Below are 24,979 nucleotides of genomic sequence, written 5' to 3'. Positions count from 1 at the left end.
TACCACTGAGCATTGTGATTCTCCTTGAATCGCGATTTTTCTCCCTAAGATTACCCTCCTTGTCATTAAAGGGACTGCATTAAGTCCATTTTTAATTTATCCTGTTCATTTGCATAAACACAACAAGAGCAGAAAATGATCACTTACGCTCTTCAGTTCCGCTTTGCTGGAACTTACGCAAGGAACATTTAGGGTGACCTTCAGTCTGCCCTTCAAGGCCCAGAAGCAGAACCACATACCTGGCATTCAGCCTTGCCTGTAAACAGCTGTCTTTTCCAAGTCCTTCTGGTTTTCCATTGTGCCTTAAGGTCCCATCTAGCCATCTTTCAGGAAAACAACCTTCATTCCTTCCCTGGTAAGATTGCCATGGACCGTGCATCCATCCAAGGTACCAGGCCTTTTATCTCACGGGCTTTTATTACCTTTGAAAGTCAATCCCAGTTCCTCAGGGCTTTTTGGTAACAACCAAAGTCCAAGCATGTCTCCTTTAGGCATGACATTCCAGTCAAAGTCTTAGTTAAAAAAACAAAACAAAAAAAAACCTCTATTAACAACTGGTCTTATTAGTTTTATGCAAAGAAACTTATGTCATTACTTACTTCTTTAGAATGCCAAACTCTGGAGGGATCAGATAGGGAGAAAAATATACAGTGTGAAGGAAAATCCTTGTCCTTCTAATCACTGAACTTGCGTTTCTATTCTTTATATTTTCATTTTTTCCCCCACTAAAAATTTTTTTGTTTTTCCATTACAGTTGTCCCACTTTTTTCCCCCTCTTGCTTCCCTGCCCCCCCCTTCTCCCACATTCAGTCCCCACCCAGTTGTCCATGTCCATGGGTTATTTATACATGTTCTTTGACTAGACCCTTCCCCTTCTTACCCCCTTCTCTCCCTCCCATCTCCCCCTTTTTTACTGTTAGTTTATTCCTTGTTTACATACCTCATTCTATTTTGCTCATTTGTTTGTGTTGTTCATTAGTCTCCTGTAATAGGTGATAGCATAAGGTATTTTTCTTTTGTTGCCTGGCTTATTTCGCTAAGCATAATTCTCTCTAGTTCCAACCATGTTATTGCAAATGGTAGAAGTTCCTTCTTTCTTTCAGCACTTATTCATTGTCCTTTTCCCCCTTTGTACTCGTGTTCCTCTCTGTCTCTCTCTATTTCTTTATCCTCTCAAAGCAGACCCTTTAGCATCTCTTGCAACGCTGGTTTGGTGGAGATGTATTCTTTTAGCCTTCTTTTGTCTTGGAAACTCCTTATTTCACTTTCCATTTTGAATGAGAGCCTTGCTGGGTAGAGTATTCTTGGTTGTAGGCCTTGTTTTTCATTGCTTGGAGTATTTTCTGCCATTCCCTTCTGGCTTGTAGTGTTTCTGCTGAGAAATCTGATGATAGCCTTATTGGAGCACCCTTGTATGTTATTAATTGTTTCTCTCTTGCTGCTTTTAGGATTCTCTTTTTCTTTTTGAATGTTGCCATTTTAATTATGATGTGTCTTGAAGTGGGCCTGTTGGGGTTCATCTTCATTGAGACCCTCTGTGCTTCCTGGACTTGCGAGACTCTCTCTCTCCTCATGTTAGGGAAGTTTTCTGTCATTAGTTTTTCAAAGAGGTTTTCTATCCCTTGCTCTTCTTCTCCTTCTGGAATTCCTATGATACGGATATTATTACGTTTAATGTTGTCCTGCAGGTGTCTTAGAACCTCTTCAGTCTTGTTCAGTCTTTTTTCATTTTGTTGCATTGTCTGGGAGTTTTTGTGTATGTTGTCCTCCAGCTCGCTGATCCGATCTTCTGCTTCCTCTAGCCTGCTTTTAATTCCTTCTACTGTGTTCTTCAATTCAGAGATTGTATTCTTCATTTCCTCCTGGCTCTTATTGATAGCTTCCATGTCCTTTTTCATGCTGGTGTAATTCTCAGTAAGTTCCTTGTAGTTTTTCTGGAGTTCCTTGTAGTTTCCGCTGAGCTCATTGAGCTTCTCCATAATCTATGTTTTGAATTCCATATCTGATAGTTTGCTCCCTTCTATTTCATTTAGCACTCTTTCTGGGGATTCTACCTTTCTTTTTGATGGGGGGTTGTTTCTCTGTCTCCGCATTTTTGTGACTCCTATTGTTCGTCGGTGCTTAGAATGATCTGCACTTCCTGAATCTGCCCCTGGTGGCGTCACATCCTGTACCATTCTGGGCCTAGGCAGCCTATTGGAGACTTCCAGGGATCTACTGCCTTTGTCTGTCTTCTTTAGTTGTTAATCTATTTAATCTGTGATTAGCTGTCAGGCTTAAGGACCGTGGGTGTGGCAGTCAGGCTGACGCCACTTGGAGGGGGGGGAATGGTCTGCCTGCAGTACTGGGGGTGAGTCAGCACTGGGACCTCGCCAGCCGGCTTCCCCAGCTCTCCCCTCAAAGCCACCACACCAAATTCTCCCCAAGTGTCTCCAGTCTTCTCTGCCTTCCCTCTGCTTGAGCCCAGGGTAAGTGGGGCCAAAATATTTTCGTATGTGATCTGCTTAAGAGCTCTTTTTCTCCAGCTGTTTCTCTCCGTTTCTCTCCGGCTAGCAAGAAACCCTGTAACTTTTCAGTTTTCACAGCTGGATACTATTTTACTTTCCACTCTGTTGCTGTAGGCTGGGGAGCCCGGCTGGGGGTTTAGACCCTGACCTTCTCAGGGGGAACCCCTGGCTCCTGAGCTGTTTCTCAGTCCCTTCAGCTGCCACCCGTGTGAGCCCAGCCAGCCCTTCCGCGTCTCCGCACTCCCTACCGGTCACATGGTGATGTAGTGGCCTTTTCTGTCTCTCTGTGGTTATAAGACTTCTCTCCAGCTAGTGTTCGGTTGGTTATTCCAGATGATTTCTCCAAAATTAAGTTGTAAATCCAGACTAGTTCTGGGAGGTGGTTAGTGTAGCTTCCACTTACTCCTCCGCCATCTTGTTTTCTGTATTGTCTTTCAATCACACCTAAAATGTAGTTCTTCACACTAGTAACATACTTATTTATCTATTACATGATATACATAAAACAGAATCATAATACCCACACTACCATAAGAATATGTTTACTGTTTGTTAATTTTTTTGGCCTTAGGTTATATCTCTTTAGGGATGTATAATCAAATTACTGTGTTTTAGAATCACTTAGAATAATCCTTCTGTATTTTGTTGTGCTACCAACTGGATACAGAATATTGTTAATATGTTTTATCTTATTTTGAGTTTTAGGGATTGATTTTCTTTAAAAATCAATTTTATTTAAAAAGAAAATATTTGCATAGTTCTGAGGTCACACTTATAAAAAAGGCATGTTAAAATAAGTCTAATTTCTGTCTTATTTTTCTTATTCTGTCATTTCCTGGAGATAACCATTTAGCAATTTTCTTTGAGTCTTTTTTCAAATAAGCAAATACATACAAAAGTATACGTGTGTATATGTATGTGTGTTTGTATATGTATCCCTTTTGAGATAAGAGTTTATAATTTAATTCAGAAGTTATTATTGAATCAGATTAATGCTAGCAACCTCTCAAACATTTAATTCTGATAAGGCGTTTATAAAAGATTCCGAAAAACATATTTAGATTATGTTTTGTGAATTTTCTTTGATTAAGGCTTTATATCAGCTGTCAGCTGTTTAAGATTCTCTGTGGTCTAGCATTAAAAAATTTTTTAAAGATTTTTTTTGTAGTATATTCTGATATCATCTTTTCTTTCTTAAAAATCTAGTGAAAATGCTTATTTTGTTTTGGTTTGTACTGCATTCAGTCCAAGCTAATTTAACATTAGGTCAAATGTTAGATTGTTAAAGTATCTTTAAAACACTTTTTTTTCCTTTTTTTTTTAAGTATATTTTATTGATTATGTTGTTATAGTAGTTCCAATTTTTTTCCCCTTTGCTCCCCTCTGCCCAGTACCCCCCTTCCGTTCAGCATTCCCATCCTTCTTAGTTCATGTCCATAGGTCATGCATATAAGTTCCTTGGCTTCACCCTTTCCTATATTATTCTTAACTTCCCAGTCTGTTTTGTACCAACTGATTATGCTTCTTAATCTCTGCACCATTTCCTCATTTCTCCTTCCCCCTCCCAGCTGATTACCCTAAAATGATCCCCATACCTCTGATTCTGTTCCTATTCTGGTTTGCTTAGATTTTATTTTTTAGATTCAGTTGTTGAGTGTTGTGAGTTTGTTGTCATTTTAGTGTTCATAGTTTTGATATTCTTTTTCTTAAGTAAGTCCCTTTGACATTTCGTATAATAATGGCTTGGTGATGATGAACTCCTTTAGTTTTACCTTGTCTGGAAGCACTTCATCTGCCCTTCCATTCCAAATTATAACCTTGCTGGATAGAGTAGTCCTGGTTGCAGGTTGCCTTTAATCACATTGAATACTGCTTGCCAGTCCCTTCGTGCCTGCAAAGTGTCCTCTGAGGAATTGTGTGATAGTCCTATAGGCAAATAACGCCCTGTAGGCAACTCTCTGCCTCTTTCCTGTTGCCCCCAGGACTCTGTCTTTATCTTTCACCTTTGGCATCTCAATCATGACGCATCCTGGTGTGGTCCTCTCTGAGTCCAGCTTGCCCGGGACCCTCTGTGCTTCCCGGACCTGTATGTCCATCTACTTCACAAAATTTGGGAAGTTTTTCTCATTTTTTTCAGTTCTTGCTTCCTCATTCTGCACTGGTTGACTGTGTTTTTCTTCCTTATGTTCCAAATCATTGATTTGAACCCCAGTTTCCTTCCATTCACCATTGGTTTTGTGTGGATTTTCCTTCATTTCACTTAGCATAGCCTTCACTTCTTCTCTCAAGCCTGTGAGCATCTTTGTCATCAGTGTTTTGAATTCTACATCTGTTAGGTTGGCTATCTCCTCGTTGCTTAGTTCTCCCATTGGAACCTTGATCCATTTCCCATTTTGGGCCATACTTCTCCGTCTCCTCATTCTGACAGGCTTCTGTGTTTGTTTGCCTCTGTGTCCCAGGTAGAGCTGTTGCTCCTGTTACGTTGTAAGGGGCGGAGCCTTAGGGATTCGCCAGTATAGGGTGACCTGTTTCACCATGTTGGGGCGCTGTATGTGGAGGAGGGATGCAAGAGGGAACAATGCCGCCAGCCCAGCACTCGCCCCTTTTTCAGGCACCTCTCCCACTTCTGCACCGGACTGGCTCCCCTCTAGCTGCTACCTTGGCCGTCATTCCCAGAGTGGGTATGTCTGCAGATGTTCTAGGACTGTAGGTGCCCTTTAAACAAGCAGACTGCTGAGAGACCGGCAGTTTCTATCTCCACCCCAATCCCTACTGGTCTGCACAGTCAGAAGCAATGAGGCTTGATTTTCCCTGGTGCTGGGACTGTGAACTGCTAGGTCCAGTGAGGAGCTGGGAATGCTCCCCAGGTGTCCCTCCTGACTTTTTAAAATGTGTGACTGCACTTTCCGCCAGCCTGCCACTGCCGCCACCATCACACTGCCACACCACGTGCTCTCCGCCCCGGCTCCACCCCTCCTTCCTGTCTGGATGAGTATTTCTTCTTTATATCTTTGTTTGCTGGACTTCCATGTAGTTTAATTTTGTGAAACTTCTGGTTGTTTCTAGTTTTGAGGTAGCTGTATTCCTTCTTAGTTGTGGAGGGAGACTCAGTATGTCTGTCTACACCTCCATCTTGGCCGGAATTCAAAACATTTTTATAATTTAATATAAAATTGAATTTAGTGGATAATCTGGTGATGAAAAGTAGAAAATACTTGATTACACCTTGAAGTATATAGCATGTGACACATTTTTTGACTTGAGAAAAATTATTAATAGTAATTGCTATATAATTTTCTAGACCTATAATTTTTTGGTCATTAATATCTTTATCTCTTTTAGAATTTATTGTTATTCACAATGGAATCATCACCAACTACAAAGACTTGAAAAAGTTTTTGGTAAGTAAAGTGATCTAAAAAGACAGCAGTCTTTGACAATACCCCTAATGAGAGCAGTGAGGTTGTTTATTGAGCTATGCAATAAGTACTATGTCGGTGTGATCAAGTAATTCCTAAGACAGTTACAAGGATATGGTAGTTTATTGGACTTGTCTTTATTGACAGTGGAACATTTTTGTTTCTTATATGAAAAGGAAACCATTATTTGGCTTTGTTAAGAATGACCCAGAAGCTCCAATAAACTTGGAATTTTGGAAATGTGGTTTTTGCATTGTGAGAGACCTTGTTTGTCATTTTTAAAAGATTCTAGGATATGTAAGAAGACTCAGGACAGATTAAGTGAAGGTTCTATACCCTACATAGCTATGTACTATATAGTAATGATCATAGTGATGACCTTCATAGTGGTTTCTCAGGTCTGTTCAATTGAACTTTTTGTAGTGATAGAAACCATATCTGTACTGCCCAGGATAACACCACTGTCCACATGTGACTATTGAGCTAATATGGTGGAGGAACTAAATTTGAAATTATTTCACTTTAATCAATTTAAATTTAAGTAGCCACATATATCTAATGGCTACTGTATTGGATAGTAAAATATCGTTGTTAAATAAAGAATTACAGTGGTACCCCCGGTACTTGTCGTTAATTCATTCTGGAACTCATGACGAGTGCTGAAACTGACGAGTACTGAACGATGAAGCATTTTCTCTTGTGAGGCAGCGTTCTGACTCATACAAGTTCTAGCAAGTGCGATGAGTCCCGAAGAAGCACCGAGTGCTGAAACATTTTTTTCTCATCAAAATGCAATGAATACAGGGTTTGACAAGTTCTGAAGCTGACGAGTACTGAGGTATGACTGTATGTTCATTATGGAATTAGTGTTTTGTATTATATATTTCATTATATTTTAATTACTTAAAAGTTACATAGTTCATATGTGGCATATATAGATTTATGTAATCATACGTGTATATTCAGTTACACAGAATACCTTGCCATTTTGGATTCACTAGTTAGATGGTGACCTTAGTTTTCAATGGTGCGTAGTGGTAAGGTGTGGTATGGTGGAGTATGTTGGTCAAAAAAAGATTAGAAATTGGTTAGATTTTTTTGGGAAAATTCTGTAGAAAAGATTTCGATATAATGAATGCTTCCTTAAATGAGTCGTTTTTTTCTTTCTAATTATAGGAAAGCAAAGGCTATGACTTCGAATCTGAAACAGACACAGAGACAATTGCCAAGCTTGTTAAGTACATGTATGACAATCGGGAAAGTCAAGATACCAGTTTTACTACCTTGGTGGAAAGAGTTATCCAACAATTGGTATTAAACCACACTGAAAAATTAAAAAAAAATTTTTGATTACCATTTACACTTAATATTATTTTGTATTAGTTTCAGATGTACAGCATAGTAGTTAGACAAACATGTACTTTACAGAGTGTTCACCCAATATTTTCAGTACTCACGTGGCACCATACATAGTTATTACAATGTTATTGACTATATTCCCTGCGCTGTACTTTATATCGCTGGGACTATTTGTACTTAATCCCTTCACCTCTTTCACCCAGCCACCCAACCTCCCTCCCCTCTGGCAACCACCAGTCTTTAAACCGCACTTTTAAAGATTATTATTGCCAACATTAATCACAATAAACCCTTAAAAGCAAGTTTGAGGAGCAGGAACTATGCTAATTTAAAAATATTTTTGGCTTTTATTTCCCATATATATAACTTTTCATCTTGAATAACTTTGAGAGATTGTTGTTTGACAGATGACCCCTCCTTTCCCACACACACTTAAAATTCTTCTTTCGCTAAAGTTTAGTGTCATGAGAATTAAAAGTAATCTAAAACCGAAGTTTGTCCAGAAACTGTGCATGCACACATGCACACCCATACATACCACACAAAACATGCATGCAATACAAACAGTTTGGGTTTCATCACTTTTCTTGCTTCCTGCTCACTGCATTGTTCTTCCCAGTCAATAACTTAGCAAGGGTAGCTTTCAGGATAATGTCTGCATGCCTCTGAGCCAATATAGTTAACTCCTTATTTTTCTTTATGGGGACTTTCACCTCTGTGCCTCTATAGAAAAGTATTTCCCAGCCCAAGAGAAAAGTGGTATTCTTTTTGATCCCATCCCAATTGCCCTAATTAAAGATTAAAAATCCACAAATGTCATGCATAGTTATTTCCATGCTCCTTCCCCACTCATAATTCCAGTATTCCCATTTAAAAGTTCTTCTCTATGAAGGTCCAACCCTCACCTCCCACCTCCACCCAGTCTTAGGATGTCTACAGTGAAGGAAGAGACAGGATAAGGGAGAAAATAGAGGCCCGTTTCTCCCCATTACTCAGGGCAGAGTAGTGTGCCTTTCCAGACTTTTCTTGTTTCTACTCATTATATTACCCACTTTGTGTTCTGCAGTGTTCTGTGGCAGTTTCTTCCCTCTCTTGCCTTATGATCCTTCTTTATTCATTCTTCATTTCTTTAAGCCCTGTCCCTGAGGAGGTTTGGGTAGTGGGGTAGGATGGTGTGCATGTTAGTAATTGTGATTGTGTTTATTTATCTCTAATATCAAGGCCAAAAAGAATGTAACAGTGGTGTAAAATTACTGGGCCAGAGAATGAGTTTGGGTATTGAACTTGGCACCTTTCCTAGTTCTTTCCTCCCTTTACTAATAGTATGGGAGAGATAGGATGTATTTATTGAGAAATGTTGGTAGTATATACAAAGGTGACTTTTAAAATGGTCTCTTTTGGAGCTATTATATATTGAGACTATTTCAAGAGTAGGCTTGGTTAAAAAGTGGATCTTGGATACACCAAAGCTCATAAGGACGTGTCTACCTAAAATTAAAATTTTTTTAAGAAAATTGATTTGAGAGAGAGAAACATTGATTTGTTGTTCTACTCATTTATGCATTCATTGATTGACTCTTGTATGTGTCCTGAACAGGGATTGAACCTGCTCTCTTGGCATATTGGGGCTATGCTCTAACTAACTGAGCTACCTGGCTGGGGCCTACTGTTTAGACTAGTTTATAATAGTGCAAAAGAGCAGTTGTGTAAGAAAAAAATTCTGTGGTAAAGCCAGTGCGTTTTAGATATTTCACATTTAATAATTGACTATCATATGTATTGCTAATCCACTTTTTTTCCCTTTGTAGGAAGGTGCTTTTGCACTTGTATTTAAAAGTGTTCATTTTCCTGGCCAAGCAGTTGGCACAAGGTATATATAAATTTAATAATGCCTATTAATTATATGTATTTTGAAACTTTTGAATTGTAAGTTTATTTTCTGTATACTATAAATGACCCTTCAATACAAAGGCCTCTCTAGCAACCACACTGCTCTTGTAATGTAAAAGCTTCTGTAGAAAATATGTAAAAGAACAGGTATGGCTGTGTTCCAATAAAAATAAACAAACCCGCCATGTGGGTCATAGTTTGCCTACTTCTGTTACTGAATATCTTTTAAAGTTCTATTTATATTGTTCTTTTGTTAAATCTGAGGTTGAGCTTGGAGGGAGAATTTAAACTTTTATTTGGAGAATGTTCTGTCATCACATTTAAATTTTATATCATTAATGAGTAATTTATAAAAATGGTTTAATTCTGTTTAATTTTGTACTAACAGACGAGGTAGCCCTCTGTTGATTGGTGTACGAAGTGAACATAAACTCTCTACTGATCACATTCCAATACTTTATAGAACAGGTAAAAACTATTCCTACATCATGCCATAGGGAAAATGTATAAATTAAATACAGTAGATATAAAGAAATGTTATCCTTAAATTGAAATAAATGCCTCTTTGGTCAGGTTCACTCATATATAGTTCTGTCTAGACATGAAAAGGACTTGTTTTGTGATATCTCTGACAAGTAGACTTTTTTTTTCTGTTGTATATCCATAGCTAGAACTCAGATTGGATCAAAATTCACACGGTGGGGATCACAGGGAGAAAGAGGTGGGAAATGCACTCTGCATGGATGGGGAGGAGTCTTATCCTCTTTTGTTCATTCTTTACTAATTCTTTGTTCTTGGAGTGAATGAATGTGCTGGGCCTCTAAAATTGTGCTTATTTTATGGGGAAACATATTTTGACAGTTTTCTAATTTGTAGAGTATATTTTGTTTGCTTTTGGCATTTGGAAAACTGCTTTTAGTAATTTGTTTCTCTATAGTCTCTGAGATTTGGAAAAATAGTTTTTTCCTTTGTTTTAAATTAAAATCATGTAGGGTACATAATTATAAGTAAGATGCTAAGATGAAGAAAAGAGCATCTCCAGCTTCTAGTAGGTAGATAGTGTGCTGCTCAACAGTTTAATTTGAAAAGTATGACTTCTTATTGAAGAGGCTATGTAAAGGGGAGAACCCCGAACTGGCTTTTAGGCTCTTACTATTTTCTCCAGGTGACCAAATAGAGTGGGATAATAATAATTGTATTCCACTTAAATCAGATGAGATAATAGACATTTTATAGCTTGTAAGAGTCATATAGATGTCAAGTAATACTGTTTTCATTTAAATTGGCAATGATACCTCAGCTTCTTTTACATATTGTAATTAAGTATACCTTGTTGCTTGAGGAATAAAATAACCAATATTTGGAGAAAGAATATAGTGAGACTCAACCTCATTAGTGCACTTTATAACCAAAGCTGGTTGTGTTTATTTTAAAAATGTAGATTCTGGGCATTTTTGGTTCACTTTTTTGCGTATAATAAAGTTCACTCTTTTTCATGTAAAATTTCCAGAATTTTGTCAAATGCAAACAGTTGTATAACCACTACCACAATAAAGATACAGAAAAATTCCATCCACTGAAAAGTTCCTTCCATCTGCTGCTTTGTAGTCAACCCGTGTCCTATTCCCAACCCCTTGCCGACATTTATCTATTCTTTTTAAAGTGTTATTTTTTCTAGGATGCTACCTAATATTTATTCTTTTAAAGTGTGGCATCTTTTCTGCCACTGAATTTGGATGGGAAGAGCTATTTTGTTTTCATAAATAAACCACACCAAATAGTCAGGGATTGTCACGAACTTTGGATGCATGCTTCTAAGAATATTAATTTCTAAGTCTTTATAGACATGCATTTTAGAGGATTAACACAATATGAGTTTTTACAAGTATGTATATGATATTCTTTGGCCATCGTGTTCATAGGTTATAAGATTCACTATGTCCTGATCTTGGTGGAAGGTGCTCTTTTGTCTCTATGACATTTATAATAAGGTTTTCAATTAATAGAGTTTTAAAAAATTGGCTAATTTGTCAACCTTCTGTATGCTTTCCAGTTTTTTTTTTTAAATAGTTTGCTTTCCAGTTTTGACTTTAGTTGTGAATGAACAAAAAGGAAAAAATATCTTCATCAATTACTTGATGAATTAAGTAGCAATGCCAGAATTCTAAGTGGTTGAATTAAGAAGATATTATTATTGCAAGAGGACCATACTTTATATCAACTTAAATGTTAGGAAACTCAATTTTAAGAAAGAAGAGGTTCTGGGTTTATATTATAATATTTTCATTCCTTATTAAAGTTGCCACATATGATATATCATGGTAGAGAGTTATAAGTATCTTTATTTTGTTTTTAAATTACAATTAGTGGTTTGGGTGGTGAGCACACAAAACAGTGTGCTGATGTTGTGTTGCACAATTGTGCACGTGAAACCTGTATAATTTTGTTAATGAGTTTCACCCCAATAAATTGAATAAAAAGGAAAAAAATTAGTTAGTGGAGACCACATCTTGATTTGTTATGCCAATTTACTATTAAAATCCAGAGAAATTTTGTTGAGATAATAGAAATTACTATGTCACTAGTTGTTGTTTTTATTCATTATACAATTTTGGTATTTTAAACGTAATTTTGTGATAAGTTTAGGTATACACACATATGTATTGATGCCATTAAGATTAGACTGTATATACATTTTATTAAAAAGGAGTAATGTTAATGAATTAATTTGCCTTTTACCTGGAAAAGAAATACTATATTAAATATATTTATAATTAGCACTATTATCTGCCACGCTCTCTTTGATAGTCGCTATTTCACTCTACACTTTTGGTCTGTTGTTCTTGTTGGCTTATTGCATGGAAATAAGGTGATTACCTTTTTTTGTTTTTTTAGCATTTAAAAGTGGCTAAAATTATTTTGTGTTGCTATGGTTTTCTTTGATTTTGTAGAAACTTGTGTATATTTATATATCGGCCATGGTTTTCTACATGTTTGCCAACTCTGTAAACTCTGTGCTCTAGGCAAAGATAAGAAAGGAAGCTGCAATCTCTCTCGTGTGGATAGCACAACTTGCCTTTTTCCTGTTGAAGAAAAGGCAGTGGAGTATTACTTCGCTTCAGATGCAAGGTGAGCTTCCTCAGTTGATTCAAAGAGAATTTTTAGTAAAAATTGTCAGGCTACAGGAAACCAAGAAGTCATTTTGTATAAATCTGGTCATGCTGTATCGGAGGAGTTTGTTAATTAAGGAAGTGAAGGTGACCTTTTTTGGAGATGGAGTTCTAAGAACACCTCTTCTGTCAATTCAAAGTACATAGGCCAGTTTACAAAGAACACATAATATTCCTTGAGACTTACTTGTTGCAGTGTATTTACTCTGAGCTCTTGTATTCTTTTTCTTCTTTTTTTAGGAGCCTTATCCAGGTTTTAGAGGGAGGAGGGATTTTAGATTGGAGATTTGAAGTTTGTATCCCACCAATTATAGTATTGTTGCTAAACCATTACAGTTTTTGAATAACGTGGAGACTTATCTTTTCAATTCAGAAGTAATCTGGTAGCATAATCACTTTTACAAAGGAAATAGTACTAGACTAAGAGATTTTGAGAGAAAATGCAGTGGGATGCTTAGATGCATTTATAAATAAAAGTAAAATACTAATAATAATGGGGATAAAATGGAATCATTCAAGTTGCTAACAAGTGTTTGAGCCATTCAATGTACCTGAAAGTAAGGGGATCTAAAAGTGAAAAACGATGCAGTTTAGGACTGCAGGGAATATATTATCTCAGTGGGAAAAAAAGCTTTAGTATGTTCTAATTTTTATGGGTGTGTAGTTATTGCTAAGATGTGTCATTGCTATCATTGAGTGGGTTTGTTACAGAGTTGACAGTTACGGCTTAAATAAACTGGAAATTGGAGAAATATCTCAGCCTTTTTCATTCACTCATTTATATTGAACACTAGCAAGGCATGTGCTGGGCTTAGGAGATAATGGTGAGTAAAGATAAAAATATTTCTTGTCATTAAAGAGGTCTTAATGGAGGAGACTAATTTTAACCAATAGTCACACAAGTGTAGAATTTCATTTGTGACAAGAGCTACAGAATGCTTATTCCAATGTGACTTACCCTCCTGTGGGTAAATTTCTTTAAGGGAATGGTGCTTGAAATGAGAGTTGAGATATTAAGAGTTAATTAGGTGAAGAGGTGGAGGAAAGAACATTGATTCTCTGCAGATTGATCAGCCTGTGAGAGTTTGGGATGGGTGGGAGTGTGGCTGGAATAGAGAGGGAAGGTTTGGTGAGAGATGAGACTAGAGGAGGAGGTAGAAGTCACGGTTGTGTGTTTGGTTGTTTACCTAAAGCCAAAGGGAAGCCGTCACGTGGTTTGCAGGGTGAGGAGAAATCCTGATTAGAGTTGCCTTTGATATGTGTTTTGGCAGAAATGGAGACTGGACGGAGGGAGAGGAAAGGAAATGTGGGTGGACAAGTTAGGTTGCTGTGGTAGGTTAGCAAAAAGCTGATGTTAGCTTGAACTGGTTTGTGAGGGTGGACATAGAAGCTTTGAGAAATATTTAGGAGTTAAAATTGGAGTACCTGGTGATGGACAGAATGAGGGAGAAACAACCATGCTTTCTTTCAGGCCTAATCTGATTTGGTTTAGGTTGCTACATAGAGGTCCTTCTATTCATTGCCCACAGTGACCACCCGTCCTCTTTACTCCCCATTGGGAATGGCATTGTTAACCAGAGAGCTATCAGAGATATTGTAGGATGATAGAGTTTGTATTTAAATATGGTTTTTGTGTCCTGATGGTAGTTGTATTTGTAGTAATCATCCTTGGTTATTGATTGTAGTATTCCCTTGAGTGTTTTATAGTGCTGTCATAGAACACACCAATCGTGTCATCTTTCTTGAAGACGATGATGTAGCAGCAGTGGTGGATGGCCGTCTTTCTATTCATCGAATTAAACGAACTGCAGGCGATCACCCTGGAAGAGCTGTGCAAACCCTCCAGATGGAACTCCAGCAGATCATGAAGGGTGAAAGCTTTTGTTCTGTTAGAGCTTGGTGTCCTTGATGGAAAGGGTACATTCTACTTCTGTCCTAGCGCAGGAATCTGGTAACAGTGCTGAGTAAATAGTGAAGGAATAACCCCAGGAAAAGCGATGATTCTTTGAAGAAATTATCTGCTAGTTTTACTGTAGTCCTTCAAACTAATTCATGGTTTTCTTGTAACATTAAAAAAGAGATTCATTATTTAAATAGTTCTTGAGTTTTTAAGATACTTTATAAACATAGTTTGTGTTCTGTTTGTTCCTCTCTTATTCCCTCTGCGCTTCAGTTTTCTCATATATAGAATGAGGATAGTAGGATCTACCTCATTAAAGCTGTTGCAGAATTAAGAGAGCTAATATATGTAAAGCCCTTGGAAGAGTGCCTGACTCACTTACTGAGCTCTACGTAATGTTTACTGCTCTTCTCTGTTACAGTTATTGTAATTACGATTTTCATTCTCTTTTCTGGTGGAGTTGTGGTGGGAATAAAAACTTACACTTATTATGTAACTGCTATATGTCAAGTCTTTACTGTACGCATCCTGCTGTTATTATTTTACACATTAAGGTATTTCCCCAGAGTTGCTTAGCTAATAAGGATAGAACCTTCATTTGAACCTGGATCTGAATCCAAAACTTGAGCTTGTCCCACTCCACTGTTTTTCTGTAACTGCGTATTTTATGTGATTTTTTCCTTCTTACTCATTTTTCTTCACATAGGGTAAAATGTCATATTTGAACATTGTCCTCTATTGCATAACATTTTGTTTCATTTACTGAGATTATGTTAGAGGAGATAGATGTTTAGTTTTGTACAAATCTATTAATATTTGGCTTGTTAATTTTTGTTTTAATAATAAAATTTATATTCCTTTAGGCAACTTCAGTTCATTTATGCAAAAAGAAATTTTTGAGCAGCCAGAGTCAGTTGTGAACACAATGAGAGGAAGAGTCAACTTTGATGACTATACTGGTAATTGCATATGAATTGTTTTATTATTTCAAAGTCTCCTATTGGGGTTGGCATTCATGGCCTGGAAGTTCATTGTCCCTGATGGCCTTATAGGACATACAGCTGCCAGTCATCTTTTAAAAGTCCTTCAATGTATTATTCTACTGATAAGAGGTGTACCTAGAATAGTCATATTCATAGACAGAAGGTACAGCAGTGGTTACCAGGTGCCAGGGAGAGGGGAGGAAGGGGCAGTACAGAGTTTCAGTGTGGAAGATGAAAAAGCTCTGGAGGTGGATGGTGGTGTTGGTTGCATATTGGTGTGAATATGCTTAATGCCACTGAACCGTACTCTTTAAAATAGTGAAAATGGTAGATTTTATGTTATTTATTTTACCATGGTTAAGAAAAAGTAAATAACTCATCGTTGCTGGGAGCTGAGGGAAGGAGGGAAATGGAGAGTGACTACTAATGGATTTGGGCTTTTTGGGGGGTTGTGGTGATGGTTGTACAACTCTGAATGTGCTAAAAACCACTGATTGTATACATCAAAAGGGTGAATTTTATGGCATGTGACATATCTCAAAATGGTTATAAAAACATTAAAAAATGGCTAGAAAATTACATTTGAAAAATATCATCTATGAGGGTATGTGGGTGATTTTCTTGGGGCTAAAAACCATTAGAAACTTAATTTCTTTTCAGTTTAGCAAACCTTTGTTGGGTATCTTCTGTGTTCTAGGGACAGTCCTGGGCACTGAGAATTCTCAGAATGAGACTGGTCCCCTTGCTGGCATAATTATGTGTATCTTCTTAGCCTGAATTTTCTCTCAATTTATAAATGACTAAAGGTCTGAACTTCCCCAAAGTTTTTCTAGGTGTGTCTGATGCCTTATGGAATAATCTGTACTTTCTTGCCTTTTTCAAACAGAGAGGAAAGTGCAACCCTGCTCTTATTTCTGGAAATCCTCTCTAGATCTTGTGTTGCGGGACTTTGTGCACCTTGCTGAGATGAGTTTAAGATGCACAGTCTTTGGGCATACGTTGTCCATGAACTGATTATTACTGAGTTAGGTTTTTGGAACACTACTTATTCATCCTGACACATTTAATAAAACAGTTTAACAAACAAGCTTTGGACTAAGCTCCTCAGTGTTAGGAAATTAGTTTTTGAGAAATGAGAGCATGAGTGAAAAGATCTTTTTCTGAATCTGTGTGTCATGTATACAATAATAAGTGTCTCCTTCGTATCAAGTCCTGCTAATTGATAGGGAATGATTTCTCTGAATAAATTCTGTCTTTATATCTTTTTCTTTTCTGAGCGGCATCAGACTTTTTCTCAGTAGGAGAGGTTTGTTGAAGGCTGAATTATGAATTGACTGCGTGCAGAGCGCCATGTTGAACATATTAGGGACTGTAGAGAGTTATCTTTCTTTTTTTCTCTCAGTCACTGTCCTCGTCATCTCCCTGTATAGAATTATCTTTGATATAGTCTTCTCCACAAGGTTCTTATAATTTAGAGGGGGGATGAATGTATAATTAATTATTTAAAGATAGGTAAAATGTGGTAAATGGCATTAGAAACAGTTTAATGTTGAAATGTTTAAAGATTAATGTTGAATTTAGAGAAAGTAGAGGATGAATCTGTTTGTAGGCAGGGGCTTTGGGGCCAGAAAGGCTTCATGAAGTAGGCAGGTATGGATTTAAGAGATTTGGAAAATTTAGGTAGGTGAAATGAGATGGAGCCACTGAAATGGGATAGAACAGTATTAGCTAAGGAGATATAGTGGAAACCGTCAGAAAGCTCTTTGTGCAATAATATATAGCCTAGTTTGCTCTATCTGGTGCTGGAAGAGGAGTAAAGAACAGTATGTCAGTCTAGGAAAAAAGGTGAGAGGAACTGTCAAAGAGGGCCCAGAAGGTATTCTAACATGGTGTGTTGGGAATATGTGTGTGGGATGTCTCCTTTTGTAGAAATTGCAGAGCTTTTAGGAGACTTAGGAGAGACTTAGGAGCCTATCGGGTGATCATAGTTTTAGTGAGGTGAACTGGGTACCAGTGTGCATTGGAGGAGCAAGTGGCTGAGATGCAGTTGCCAGTTAGGATGTTATCCTACCTGGGGTGAAGTGATGGGGAAGGAGAACAGGAGGCAAGTGGCGACCAGGAGAGAAGCAGGAGCCATCAAAACCAGGACCTGCATCTGCCTGTGTCGGAAGAGGGAGTTGTTTAAGATGGTTGAGCTGGAAGAAATGGGAGAGTATGGTCTTATGGAAATAAGATCAGGAAAAAGATTTGTTTTATAAGGGAAGAGAATGAGACAAACTTTGAGAAGTCATGATTTTAAAAAGCACTTTTGTCAATGCCATGTGTTTCTCATGAAAATTTTATAAACATGGATAGCTGTTATCTTTTTTTGTTGTTACGATAAGAAAATAGAGGCTCTGTCAATTTAAGTGCTTTTGCCAAAGGTCCTATCAGTAGTTGTTTATGGAGCCAGACTAGCCACCTGTGTTCAATAGTGTTCCTGAGTACAGTATTCCCTCACTTATTGCGGGTATTACGTTCTAGACCCCCACCCCCACCCCCTCGCGATAGGTGTAAATCCACGATGTAGGAACCTTACATTTATTTTAGTATTTATATATATTTTAAGGCTTTATAAACCCTTTCCACACACTTATAAACCGTTCCCAGTACCTTATTAATCTTTCCTACTCCCTTAACCTTTTCCAAACTTTTATAAACACTATGTTCTTAAACATATTCTACACTCAAACCTACGTCACATTTGTATACAGTACCGCAAAATCCTGCGATACAGTGAAAAATCGTGATAAATAATTAAATATAATATTTTTAAAAATCCCGCGATACAGTGAGGCCATGATAAGTGAACCGTGATACTTATAGAGAGGGACTACTCTACACTCCATCCCTGCCCTATCCTCTAGGCACTCTTGCTGCTTCCAGTAGTTGGGGCCTACCTTTACCACAGTTAGGCTTCTTGCCAAAGCATCATCAATTTTGACCTTTGGTGACTCCTTCAGAACTACCTCAAACATCCCTCAGTGCAGAGAATTTGCCAGCTCTAATTTTAAGGAAACACTTGTGATGAGTTAATTTCACCATCTGCCTCCCTATCATTCTTGAGCATCATCTGAAATACAAGTCTCTCTGACAGTTCATTTGCTTTTATTATGTGGCATCTTCAAACTGACTTGCCTTTACACAACCCTTACCCATCTCTTACTGTTGTTTCCTTTCTTCCCAAACCTTTTTAAGTATCCTGAGGTCTGTGGAAGGACACTGTAGGCTGAAGTACACCAACAGGCTTGGTTTAGTGCAGGACCAGCCAGAAGGCCAGTTTGGCTGGTGTGGCCTGGGTGAGAGGACAAGTGCTGGGAGATTGGGTCAGAGTTAAGTAGGAGACGAGGCATGTATAGACTGGAAGACCATAATAAGGGGTTTGGATAGTGTTGTAAGTTATTTGGGAAGACAGGAAAGCTTTTTCTTGTTGTTTTATATTCCATTTTTTACTGATTTTTAAAAAATAAATATATATAAAAGGAAGAACATAAAATTACTCAAAAATATAAAAAGCAAAAACATATACTCTGGTAGAAAAAAGGGTGGGGAAATGAAGAACAGGGACAACATAGGCAGACCGATGGTGCAGGAGGATGCTGCCTAGGTGTGCTCATCTGACTCCTCAGCCGGACTCTGAACTGTCTGAGGAGAGAGCTCTGATAGCTACACAGTGCGTTGGACAGTATATTCACTCAGTAAGTATTAGTTCAATAATCGTATGAATCTTGAATGAAAATTTCTCACAGGTAGAAAACTGTCCTGTGTAGAAGGGGTCATAGACAAGGTACCTTTAGAAGAAACTGTACATAGCTATAGAGGCAGAAGAAGGAGGAGGACAGACTTGTCAAGAGGGTTTTGTGATCACATTTACGTTTTTAAAGGATCAGTCTAAAATATCATTTTGCCTGTGTGTGCTGAACAGGCTTTAGGAGGTGGAAAACAGAAGAGAGAATAGTTAAGAGTGTCTTATCCAGAGGAGAGATGTTGGGCTAGGACGATGGTATCAGAGGTATTATTTGAAGGTGGAGCTCCTAGGAATTGCTTGTGGAGTGGATGTAGAGAAGGGTTAGGAGCAACAAGGATGACTCTCCTGTTAGGCGAGTGAGATGGGAGAGGCAGAGAGGAGAGTGGGTTTATATTGTGTTCAGAGCACTGTTTTGGGTACCATAGGGGAAATGAACATAACTAAGACAATTTTTTTCCTAAGCAGGCTTTTTGAGAGATAATTTGATACAATAAAATTTACTATTCTTAATGTATAATTCATTGATTTTCAGCAGACTTCCACAACATGGTCATAATGCTGACCTCTACAACAGTGAAGGCGTAGCACAGTTACATCACCCTAAAAACTCTTTGTGCCCCTTTGTAGTCAGCCCCTTCCCCACCTACAGACATCAGCTTCTGCTGACCTGTTTGTGTTCCTATAGTTTTGCCTGTAAGATAACTTTTAATCTAGAGAAAGGAATGTAAAAGTGACCAAACAAGTTAAAGAATGATAAATACTATAATATTGTGGATATGTGGGAGGGAGTGGGTAAGGTTAGTTACAGGTCTGGGGAGACCAGCTCAGCTGTGCCTTATTTAATTTACTTTTCAGCACTATAGAGAACTAAGAAAAAAAGAAAACTAACAAACTGTAGATAACTGTGCCCCTAAGAGAAATATGAAATCTTTAAAACTATTGCTTCTCAGATTGGTAGTGAACTCTTATCGAAAGTGATTGCTTATTTCATATGGTTCTTTTCTAAATAATTATATACATGGACTTTATTTCAGTGAATTTGGGCGGTTTGAAGGACCACATTAAAGAGATCCAGAGGTGCCGGCGTCTGATTCTTATTGCTTGTGGAACAAGTTATCATGCTGGTGTAGCAGTAAGTGGCTTCTTAAAATCTTAATTGTGTTATGTTGGGTATTAGACAATATCTGCAGATAGTAGTGTCTCCATTAACACACCATGTAAAACTATCTTTTGTTAAAACATCATGTATCTTTTCATGTTGCATGACAAAAATTAAGGTTGGGGGGAGAAATTTTAATAGATGCTTGGAATTATTTGTTAATGGAAGATCTGCTTTTGAAAGGTCCTTAGATATACAGGTGGACTGCCTGCAACAGACGTTGTTCGTGAAAAACAAGGAGAGGGAAATTTTTTGCACTGTCTTCTCCTTGCGGTGTAGGGCCCATGTTTACTTGTATAAGAGCAGTAATTGGGTGTTGCTTCTCGTTCACTTGCCCCGGACAGATGGCTGGTACCATGTCTGAACCTCAGTGGGATTTTACTTGGCAGGCATATTTCTGCAGAGAAAGAAAGTGCCTTTCGTCAGTCTTTTTTTCTTTAAATTGTTATTTTGGAAGCTGAAATTCTGTATCAAAGAAGTGTGTTGGTTGTCAGTGCAGAAGCATAGGAATACAAAGTCTGTCCAGAAGGTATTCAGCCATGTAATATCGAAAATAGAGACACTTATTGAAGAAGATACAAGAAACATTGTACACAGGACAATGATGTCTCAGTCCCCTTCAAAGTAGGCACCTTGGGACCTCATACAGTTCTCCCAATTGCCATCAGCTGCCCCATAGTATTTTCCTGAATCTCATTAGCGGTCTGAAATCTCTTCCCTTTCAAAGGTGATTTTAGTGTTGGTAAAACCCAGAAGTCACAGGGCACCAAATCTGGGCTGTAGGGGAGCTGAGTCACTTGGGTGATTTGATGTTTCGCCAAAAAACTCAGCACAAGAACTGATGCGTGAACAAGCACATTGTTGTGATGAAGCTGCCAATCACCAGTTGCCCAGAGCTGCAGCCTTCTGAGTCATCTGAATATTTTCCATGGAGGAATGTTCAAGCCTAACGTAAAATTTGATGCAGATTTGTTGCTCTATTTATTTATGTATTCATGGCTGACTCTTGTATGTGCCCTGACTTGGAATCTTAACTGGCAGCCTTGGCATATTCGGACAATGCACTAAACAACTGAGCTACACAACCAGGGCCTCGCTCAGTCATTTTGAATGCAATGGCCACACAGTAACATGCTCACTCAGTGGCATCTATGGCCCCCACTGACTAGTACAGTGAAGTCATCATTGTTCACACATGTGCATTCCAGTCCACTCTCCTTGGCTGCCAGGTTACTTCAGTGTCACATAAACCATTCTCATTATATTAACAATGGTTGGACTTTTCTGGACAGACCTCATATGCGGTCTCTTAGTCCAACAAATCAGATCCATGTGTAACTTATGTGCTGCTGATGTCAACTCCATAAGTACAGAAGACCCTCACATACTCTTTACATTGCTACTTTCAGGATGATTCCCAAAGGTCTTGACATAGTAATTTTTTTATTTGCTGGGGCATAAATATTTGTTATCTATACTCGTGGGAGTCATTTAGTGGATAAAACTAACCGGTCACCCAGCCCTTAAATTTCAACAGACTTTTCTCTAAAGCCCCTACCTCCCCCTCCACCCCCCACCAAAAATAATTGACATGGTCCTAAAAATGAAAGAGTTGTAAAAAAGTGATGCTTTTGAACATGGAAAAAAAAGAATAAATTAAAAGAAGTGTAAATTAGGGGATTGGCTAATTTAGTGGTCATTTAGATCTATTACTGAATGAGACCTTTATTCAGAAATTAAAAATTTGATTAAATGTTGTATCTAATGCTAAGCCTGAATTTGAGGGCAGAAGTTGTATGCTCTTTTAGACTTTCCTGATTCTGAAATTTGAGAAGATGTAAGGTGTTTTTTGTTTTGTTTTGTTTTGTTTTGTTTGTGGATGCTGAGACTATTACAGTTAACAAACATTAGAAATTTCATAGTTTATCACACAAAATAGTGTCCTTAATTCTCTGTAGGTTTTTGTTTCGTTGCTTGTTTTTGGTAGGGCCAAATGTGAATGACATACTTGCATATACATTTTTTTGGATTAAGCTGGTCAAAAAGTTTGTTTTTTTCTGTAAGATGACTCTAGTAGCGCTTAGTTGTCTTTAGCTGCATTTGAAACAATTTTGTTAGATTGTATTGTAACAGCTGTCATATTGGTGTGCATTTAAAAAAAAGGTGTCAAGATTGGTGAATTTTTGTGTAGCCATTTTAATATTGAAGATGAAAGAAAATACGTAACATTTTTGGCATATTATGCTTTATTATTTCAAGGAAGATAATGCAATTGAAGTGCAAAAGAAGATTTGTGCTGTGTAGGGAGAAGGTGCTCTGAGTGATCAAATGTGTCAGAAGTGGTTTGCCAAGTTTCATATTGGAGATTTCTTTCTTTTTTTAAAGTATATTTTATTGATTATGTTGTTACAGTAGTTCCAGTTTTTTCCCCTTTGCTCCTCTCTGCCCAGTACCCCCCTTCCCTCCAACAATTCCACCCCCCTTAGTTCACGTCCATGGGTCATGCATATAAGTTCTTCGGCTTCACCCTTCCTATATTATTCATAAATTCCCCTTGTCTATTTTGTGCCAACTGATTAAGCTTCTTAATCCCTGCACCATATCCCCATTTCTCCCCCACCCCCCTCCCAGCTGATAACCCTGCAAATGATTCCCATACCTATGATTCTGTTCCTATTCTGGTTTGCTTAGTTGGATTTTGTTTTTATTTTTAGATTCAGTTGTTGATAGTTGTGTTTGTTGTCATTTTAGTGTTCAAAATTTTGATCTTCCTTTTCTTAAGTAAGTCCCTTTGACATTTCATATAATAATGGCTTGGTGATGATGAACTCCTTTAGCTTTACCTTGTCTGGGAAGCACTTCATCTGCCCTTCCATTCCAAATGATAGCCTTGATGGATAGAGTAATCCTGGTTTCAGGTTGCCTTTAATCACATTGAATACTGCTTGCCAGTTCCTTCCTGCCTGCAAAGTGTCCTCTGAGGAATCGTGTGATAGTCCTATAGGCAAATAACGCCCTGTAGGCAACTCTCCGCCTCTCTCTTGCTGCCCCCAGGACTCTCTTTTTATCTTTCACCTTTGGCATATCAGTCATGATGCATCCTGGTGTGGTCCCCTCTGGGTCCAGCTCGCCCAGGACCCTTTGTGCTTCTCGGACCTGTATGTCCATCTCCTTCACAAAATTTGGGAAGTTTTCTTCATTTTTTTCCAATTTTCGGTTCCTCATTTTGCACTGGTTGACTGTTTTTTTCTTCCTATGATTCCAAATCATTGATTTGAACCCTGGTTTCCTTCCATTCACCATTGGTTTTTTGTGGATTTTCTTTCGTTTTACTTAGCATAGCCTTCACTTCTTCTCTTATGCGTTTGTCATACTCAAGCATATCTGTCAAGCCTTCGAGCATCTTTATCACCAGTGTTTTGAATTCTTAGTCTGTTAGGTTGTCTATCTCCTCATCTGTTAGGTTGGCTATCTCCTCATCGCTTTGTTCTCCCACTGGAACCTTGATCCGTTCCCCCTTTTGGGCCATACTTCTCTGTCTCCTCATTCTGACAGGCTCCTGTGTTTGTTTGCCTCTGTGTCTTGGGCAGAGCTGTCGCTCCTGTTACGTTGAAAGGGGCGGGGCTTTAGGTATTCATCAGTCTAGGGTGACCTGTTTCACCACGTTGTGGCGCTGTATGTCAGGGAGGGGTCTGAGAGGAAATAATGCCGCCTGCCCAGCAGTCGCCCCTTTTCCATGCACCTCTCCCACTTCCGCACTGGACTGCGCCCCTCTAGCTGCTCCCTGGCTGTTGTTCCCAGAGGGGTTTGGTCTGTGGATGTTCTAGGACCATGGGGGTCCTTTAAGGAAGCGGACTCTGCTGAGACACTGGCAGTTTCTGCCTCCACTCCAACCCCTACTGGTTTGCACAGTCAGAAGCAATGAGGCTTGATTTTCCCCGGTTCTGGGACTGTGAGCTGCAAGGTCCCATGAGGATCTGGGAACACTCCCCAGGTGTCCCTCCTGACTTTAAAACATTTGACTGCACTTTCTGCCAGCCTGCCACTGCTGCCGCTGCCACTGCCACTATACTGCATCCTCTCTGCCCTGGCTCCGCCCCTCCTACATGTCTGGATAAATATTTCTTCTTTATATTTTTGTTTGCTGGACTTCTATGCCGTTTGGTTTTCTGGAACTTCTGGTTTTTTCTAGTTTTGAGGTAGTTGTATTCCTTCTTAGTTGTGGAGGGAGACTCAGCGTGTCTGTCTACACCTCCATCTTGGCCGGAAGTCCATATTGGAGATTTCTTGTTGGTGATCCTCCACAGTTGGGTAGACCAGTTAAAGTTGATAGCGATCAAATCAAGACATTAATTGAGAAAAATCAGCGTTGTACCATGCAGGAGATAGCCAACATACTCAAAATATCCAAATCAGTAAAGTTATTGATGAAAATTTAAAAATGTGTCCTATATTTTAAGGAAAAAATAAACTAAATGGACATTTTGGCCCATCAAAATATACTATGTATCCTGAACAATAACAGTCAACTAAAATCTAAGTACGGCTTGCTTTTCAAAATGTTGGTTGTCCCAGGGTTTTTCTGTGCAATGGAATTTACCATTAAATTAGTCTCTTATGATGAAAATACGTCATTCTATCTATTTCTAAAGAGTTGCTTCCCCCTGAAAGAACAAGCCACTCATTAGCACAGACATACATTGAGATTACATTTTGAGGTATATTATTTTTAAATATCTGCTAAGTCGCCAGATTTGTATCTTTCTCTTTTAATTTTGAAGAATACAATTCCAGTGTAAATATTA

The 24,979-nt window shown here is 38.3% G+C and overlaps 1 protein-coding gene across 2 annotated transcripts in view; it reads left to right on the top strand.

The window, feature by feature from the left end:
- GFPT1 (glutamine--fructose-6-phosphate transaminase 1) overlaps window positions 1-24,979 on the top strand; it is a 63,846-nt gene that overhangs the window by 21,475 nt on the left and 17,392 nt on the right. Inside the window, exons 5-13 of one of the 2 annotated variants that reach the window (XM_090281457.1) lie at window positions 5,850-5,908; window positions 7,103-7,237; window positions 9,094-9,155; window positions 9,564-9,643; window positions 9,843-9,896; window positions 12,199-12,304; window positions 14,053-14,216; window positions 15,109-15,204; window positions 20,050-20,147. In XM_090281457.1, coding sequence (XP_090137583.1) covers window positions 5,850-5,908; window positions 7,103-7,237; window positions 9,094-9,155; window positions 9,564-9,643; window positions 9,843-9,896; window positions 12,199-12,304; window positions 14,053-14,216; window positions 15,109-15,204; window positions 20,050-20,147 — 854 coding nt within the window. The remainder of the gene's footprint in view (window positions 1-5,849; window positions 5,909-7,102; window positions 7,238-9,093; window positions 9,156-9,563; window positions 9,644-9,842; window positions 9,897-12,198; window positions 12,305-14,052; window positions 14,217-15,108; window positions 15,205-20,049; window positions 20,148-24,979) is intronic. The other variant, XM_090281458.1, reaches the window with a different exon arrangement.

This window comes from Furipterus horrens, unplaced genomic scaffold (assembly GCF_987537825.1).
Source record: "Furipterus horrens unplaced genomic scaffold, mFurHor1.1.pri manual_scaffold_6, whole genome shotgun sequence".
NCBI classification, from domain to species: domain Eukaryota; kingdom Metazoa; phylum Chordata; class Mammalia; order Chiroptera; family Furipteridae; genus Furipterus; species Furipterus horrens.
Note: the sequence above shows the minus strand (reverse complement) of the source record. Positions and strands in the feature narration are given on the sequence as shown.